Source organism: Caloenas nicobarica, chromosome 10, assembly GCF_036013445.1.
Source record: "Caloenas nicobarica isolate bCalNic1 chromosome 10, bCalNic1.hap1, whole genome shotgun sequence".
Classification (NCBI taxonomy): domain Eukaryota; kingdom Metazoa; phylum Chordata; class Aves; order Columbiformes; family Columbidae; genus Caloenas; species Caloenas nicobarica.
The window spans coordinates 3,851,370-3,857,718 of NC_088254.1; the positions used below are offsets into that span (position 1 = coordinate 3,851,370).

The following is a 6,349-nucleotide window of genomic DNA, read 5'->3' on the forward strand; positions in this document are numbered from 1 at the left end:
TTAATCCTTTAACCAAGCACAACGGGGCTGGTGGTGCAGCAGCAGGTAACACACCCACGCGTGTGCACCTCACAAAACACACAGGAGATGGGCTTGCAGGGCACGGGCTGTTTGCAATCCCCTGCAAGAGAGGTCAGGGAAGTTGGTATTTTAGTGAGAAAACAGCCTAAGAAAAGCCAGGTGCTGCAGCAAGTGTGCTGGCGGTACAACGGGAATTATTTCTCCCTCTGGGTCACCACCAGCCCCACTCCCAGGCCTGCCAGGGGAGCTGCCCTGCTGTTATTTTTCTCATCTCAGGGCTGCTCCCCAGGATGGCAAAAATCCCACGCCACTGTTTCTGAGAGCAAGAAGCTTCCCACTGTTCCCATCATCCCTCCTGCGCTCCCACAGTGGTCTGTCTCACACCCAGTGCTGCTCTGTACAGTAATTAACTTCATGAAGGTCAGAGGATATGTTGATTGCTTTCCCAGGTCATGCTAAGGTTGGGAGGCAAAGGACAGGGGCTGGACTGACTCACAGGTGGGCTTACGGTAGGGACAAAAAGCTTCTAAAGGGGACATAAATCCCAAGTCACCCTGAGGAGGCCAAGCAGCATGAGGAGGACCCCACAGGCAGTATCTCTTGTCCTCAGTGTCATCACAAGGAGCACTTGGACCTCCTGCCTTGGTGCTTGGGAGCATGTCAGTGCAGTGTCATGAAACTGGTTTTATTTGACAACTAAACTGCCCTCCCTTCTGGGGGTCCAGCCTTGAGCTTCAGCACACTGTCATGATTTATTGGGCATGAAGGGTCAGCAAGGACAATGTCCCACCATAGGAAGGGGTGAAGAGCAGGGCAGGGAAGCAGCTAAACCACCACCAGTGAGCCTTGGTCACCAAACACCCTCGGCAGATGAACGGCATCACTCCACAGGGATGCTAGGAAGGAAATCTGGCAGAAACGGGGAAAACACCTATTTCACAGATGGTGAAATAGAGGGAAGCAGGAAAATAAGCATGCCACAGATGACCCCATATCTGAGGGCCCAGCTGTCCATTCTAAGCTCCTGCTGGGTCTTGGGCCCTGAGCTGCTGGTCCCTGCAGAGAGCAGAACCCCCATGCATCCTTGTGCAACAGTAGGAGAGCAAGGGACAGGACACCAAACAGCAAGGGGTGAAGGGGATGTGGCTGTGGATCCCCATTCTCACCAAGTATCACTGCTCACCCACGGGCAAGACCTTACAGGGGTGCTCTGAGACCCGGAGAGCTGCGCTGGCCCTGCCTGCATGCCCTGGAATTTAAGGCTAGCCATACACCCCAGCCCCGCTCCCTGGGGAGGATTCCTCAGCAGACTCAACTCAGTCCTGGTTTTACTGTCCTTATTTCTCATTTCTTGGGTTTCCTCTGATCAGGATTTGTTCCCTACCTGGTTCTCTGCCTGTCTCAGGTCCCCCAGCACCTTCCCACCTCATTGAGACTTTGGGGATGGCCAACTGCAGAGCTGTTCCTTGCCCTAGCACCACTGTGTTTCCACCTGCCTGCAGGTTTTACAAGAAGAAAAATTCAAAACCAAAGGGGTGTGTGCTCCCCTTGCTTGCAGGGGATGCCCAGGGAGCCAAGGGTATAACTGGGGTTGCCCAATGCTCGTCCCACACTACCTGAGCTGGGTGGGTTCAGCCAAGAGTCCAGATCAACCAGCAAGTAGAGAGGTTCAAAGCCAAGCCACAAAGTCAACCTGTGGGTCAGGTTCAGTCCATGGGTTAGAGCCCAGACATACAGATAGCTGCAGCTAACCTAGAGACCAGCCCCAACAGAGCTCAGACTAGGACTAAGCCCCCTGGGCTGAGCTTAAATAGAGTTCCCAGGTGGTGGGCAGGATAGGGGTGGGGGGTCCCAGATGGGGCTGATCAGGATCATCAGGGTTTATTAACACCCTCAGGGCCCTTAGGGTGTCTCCCTGCTCATTGTGCTGTAGATCTGCAAAGAGACTTGCCCTATAAAAGGTGGCTTTCCCTTTTTCTTTTGCTGCTTACTCAGGGTAAGGATTACCTTGAGCTCTGCTATTTTCTGTTTAAGGTAGGGATGAAGGGTTTCCTTTGTTGGCTTAGTTAGTGGGGAGCTGGTACCACCTCAGGATGCTCTTAGGGTTTCTCTAGCACCTGGAGTCTAGGGTTGTGTGTGTTGGGAAGCAGCAGCTCCCAGAACCTGGCTAGGACTGGGGAACCCCACAACTGCAGCACCTCGGGGGTCCCTCTGTAACCTCAAGCTGGAGCTACAATCAGCTTGGGTGTCAGCCTGCAGCTGAGTGCAACGTGATGAGAGCCTGAGACCTGAGCTGGGCCGATGTGACGCAGAGGTGGATGTTGGCGCCAAGTCTTTCCTTGTATCGGATGCTTCAACTTTCCGAACTGCTCCCATGAAGGGACACCTCAGATGAAAGAAAATATAGAGAGGGCAGGTGGAGGACAGGGGCTCAGGTTACTGCTCCTCTCCAGCTGATGTGCTTTCCCTTAGGAATATGTTTCTGGGTTTTTTCCCCTTCACCTTTTCCCAGGTTTGGCCAGGTCCCCTGTCAGCTCTGGCTCTACACCATCCCCTGCAGCCTTCTTCATCCCTGCCACTGCCAGCCCTCCTCTGCCAAATGGTCCTTCTAAGCTCACACCTGCTGGGGGATCAGGGAAGAGGGTCCTGCAGGGATGGGGCACCCCCCAGGATGGGACCCCCGGCCCTGCAGGGTGCTGGCAGTGCCTGGCACTGGGATGTGGGATGCTCAGAGAGAAGCTGCAAAGGGAATGGGAGGAAGAAACCAGTCCCTGGGTCCCAGTGTGATCAGAGTGGGTGCTCAGGGAGGACAGACATGATACGCAGGGTGTACTTGCTTTATTCATATTTTTGTTTTCCATTCCTGCCTTTGCCATCTGCCTCTTCTCCATTTTAACTGATTCCACATTCTCTCTCCCAGTGGTTTTCTGCTGGTCCCCCCATGGCTGGGGCTGCCTGTGCCTTTGTGTCCCCGCATCCCCGCTCTCCTCCCTCTCATAACCCCTGCTCCCTGCGGCTGAGCTCATTTCAGCTATTCCTTCACTTGGAACAACCGATCCACTCTGTTGTCCTCCAACAAATAAGCTGACAGGCTAATGAATGGCTTCAGAAGGTAATTAGCGATGGAGTTGCTAATAATGAATTGCATTTACATTTTAAGCACTGCAGAGGAAAAGCAAGACCCTGTCATTAATGCCCCCCGCACCGTAGCCTTAGCCGTAGGGGGAACGCACCCTCCGCAGCCCTTGGAGGGATGCAGAAAGCCTCGGTTGTGATTGCGCCTCCTCTGCCTCCATTTCGGAGGCTGCAATAAGCAGAATTTGTTAAGCAACAATTAGAGGCAGCAGTGGGGAGAAGCTGCTGCTGCTTCCATTGTCTGATGGGTGAGGAAGGTGCCCTGACGCCACACAAAATGGGTCATGGGAGGCAAGAGCTGGTCCTGGGCCAGGAAAGATGGGCTGGATGGTTCACCCTGCTCCAGGGATACATCTGGTGCCAAGCAGCCCTCAGTGGCCGCAGGACCCTCCTGTGCTGCCGGCAGCTGTTTGTACACTTGAATAACCACTTGGAGGGATTTCTTGGCTCCCTCAACCGCGCATGCCCTGCAAATGGTTGCTAAAATCCTTCCTGATTATGTTCCTAAGGTTTTAGCATCTTTTGAAGGCAGCAGTTTCCCCGAGAGGCTTAATCCATCCCTGCCTGCCTGAGGAAGGAGCCAAGTGCCTTCAGCAAGGATGCTACAGATAGTCATCAAGCAGAAAGGGGGGAAAAAAAGCAACATTGTGTTGTCTCATATGAGTGAGGGATTCACGGTGGAAGCGCAGCGAGCAGGCATGCTCGCTGCCACAGGGCTTGGGGGATGCTCAAAGCCTGAATCTGGCCCTGGGGGTGAGCCTGGGAGTGTTCTGTGCCCTGCCTCAGTTTCCCCTTCTGTGTCAAAGGGCCTGGCGGGGTGTCAGCTGGGTCAGGAAAAGCTGCTTTCCGTCCCCTCGCGTTTTCCAGCACAGTGGGACACTGCGTGGATGGAGTGTCCCATCCCACGTGGGTGACACACTGGCACTCTCCTCCCATCGCCCGCAGAACCCCAGACCCCAGCCTGGTGGTCAGATCAGGGGGTGTCCCATGCCCCCTGGCCCCCCTTTTAGGGCAGCGGTGCCCACAGAAAGCTGCTCTGGGGACCACTGTGATGCAGGGGTTTGCCTCGGCTGGTAGGGGACAGCCATATCCTGCCCTCACCTCTGTGGCCATTGGATAGATTGATTTATTTATGTATTTTTTTTCAAGCCCTGCTCTGAGTGAAAACAATCCAGGGGCCTCTGGAGGCCGATAAGTTTTGACTGCAAGTCAATACTCTGCATGTCTTTCCACTGTGCAATGATCCTCCCTGCCTGTCGGGTGGAAGGCTGGGGGTGCTGGGGACAGGCAGGTGACAGGAGCAGGGACATTGCCTCTGCCCGGGGCAGAGACTGGGGGCAGAAAGGGGACAGCTTCTGGCCTGCAATAGGTATCTCTGGGGATATGTTGCCAGGGGCTCAGGTAGTAAATATGATGGTGACCCATGTTGGGGACATGGAGATGAGCAAGGGACAGGGTCTGGGAAAGCAGTGGAGAGCAGGAATGGGAAAGGAGGAGGAGGATGGAGGTAAACCACCCGTGAAAACCGGCTCTGCCATGACATCTGCTCTTCAGGGCTTTTGGGATGGAGATGTTTGAGCCAGGGCTGAGGCTGTGGGGTCTAGGGGGAGCAGAGCCCCGGTGTGCTCGGTGCACGTCCCAGCCCCGCAGCCAGGCACAGCCACGGTGCCATATGCCAGGATTCCTCCTGCCTGCGGGTCCCAGTAGCTTCTCTGATGGCTGGTAAGGGTTGAGCTCAGGCTGCTGGCTTTCTCCAAGTACCTCCTGCACCTCAGTGCACAGCGTGGCCAGGACCCCTCATCCCCCTGGGGATGCTGCCAGGGCGGCAGGGTGACAGGCAGGCCCGCTGCCCGCACTCTGCTGACATTTGCAGTTAGCAGTTGGCGTCCTTGAGCGGAGCAAGCACCCAGAGAAGGGACCAGGTTCTCTTTAAGGGGGCAGGACTCCGGGAGCATCATGAAGGCAAGAGTGAGCTTCTCCCTTCGCCTGCCACCTTCCTCCCCTTCACTCCCCTGCCTGCTCCTGGCTGGGGACCTGGGCTCCCTGCCCTCCCCTTCACCTTCCCCGGCTCTGGGTGCGGGGCAGGGATGAAGGCAGGTGCTGGGATGGGAGGCTGAGCGAGAGGAGGAGGAGGGGAGAAAGGGGGGAGAGAGGAGGGAGAGGGGGAGGATCTGCTAATTACACCGAACAGCTCTGGGGGCTGCTGAAGTCCAGAATGAAGCAAAGAGCAGCAGAAGCGAGCGCTGCAGTGGGAGCAGAGGAGCCCGAGCGTCACCGAGAGCTAGAGCCAGTCGTTCTCCCTGCTGAGAGCGACCGGGGGCACCCAGGGGATCCTGCAGCCCTGTCTCCCCCAGGGGACATCCTCCAGCACAGCCACCGAGCCCACTGCCAGCTCCGGGTGAGGAGAGGGGAAGGGGCTGGCAGTCCCGGGGGTGCAGGGTTAAGCTCAGCCCTCCGGCAGGCTGGGCTGGAGGGCAGTGGAGTCAGCCCCGCCGTGGTCCCGGGGGGCTAGGAGCCCAAGCGGACCTCCAGGAAAGGGGGAAGGATGGCTGCCGAAGGAGGGGGAGCCAAGCCCGTCGCCCGGTCCAGGATGGAGAACTTCCGAAAGGTGAGGACCTCGGAGGAGGAGAGCCCCTTGCCCTTCCCCGACCTGCCCCCCGACGTGGTGGAGATGAAGGTGAAGGAGGGCAGCAAGATCAGGAACCTGATGAACTTTGCTATGGCTCAGATGGAGCTGAAGGGCAGGCGGCAGATCGTCTTCAGCGGCTGCGGCAGGGCAGTCACCAAGACCATCACCTGCGTGGAGATCATGAAACGGAAGCTGGGAGGTCTTCACCAGGTCACCAAGGTGCGCTACAAAACCTTGCAGGAGGTCTGGGAGAACCAGGACCCGATGCTCGGTGGCACAGCACAGAGCCTGACTGTCCACAAGAATGTCCCCTCCATCTGCATCCTTCTCTCCAGAGACCCCCTGGACCCCAACCAGATGGGCTACCAGCCCCCGGAGCCCCAGAACGGGCTGGGGACGCAGCTTGGTGATGCAGAAGACGCATCCAGCTCCTCTGCCAAGGGGCTGAAGCGGCCCCTGCCACCTCCCCGCGAGGAGCTGCTGACCAAGAAGTCGCAGGTACAGGCACCCAACAGCCCGAGGGGCTCGGGGACCCCAGACCACCAGCCAGACCACCACCACTGA

The 6,349-nt window shown here is 57.2% G+C and overlaps 1 protein-coding gene across 1 annotated transcript; it reads left to right on the forward strand.

Annotated features, from left to right (window-relative positions):
* Positions 1-5,701: 5,701 nt before the first annotated feature.
* Positions 5,702-6,349, forward strand: RPP25 (ribonuclease P and MRP subunit p25). Its single transcript, XM_065642121.1, has one exon. The coding sequence runs from the start codon at positions 5,702-5,704 to the stop codon at positions 6,347-6,349; it is 648 nt and encodes a 215-aa protein (XP_065498193.1).

Coding starts and splice junctions, on each gene's coding strand:
- RPP25 (XM_065642121.1), top strand. CDS start 5,702: ATGGCTGCCGAAGGAGGGGGAGCCAAGCCCGTCGCCCGGTCCAGGATG.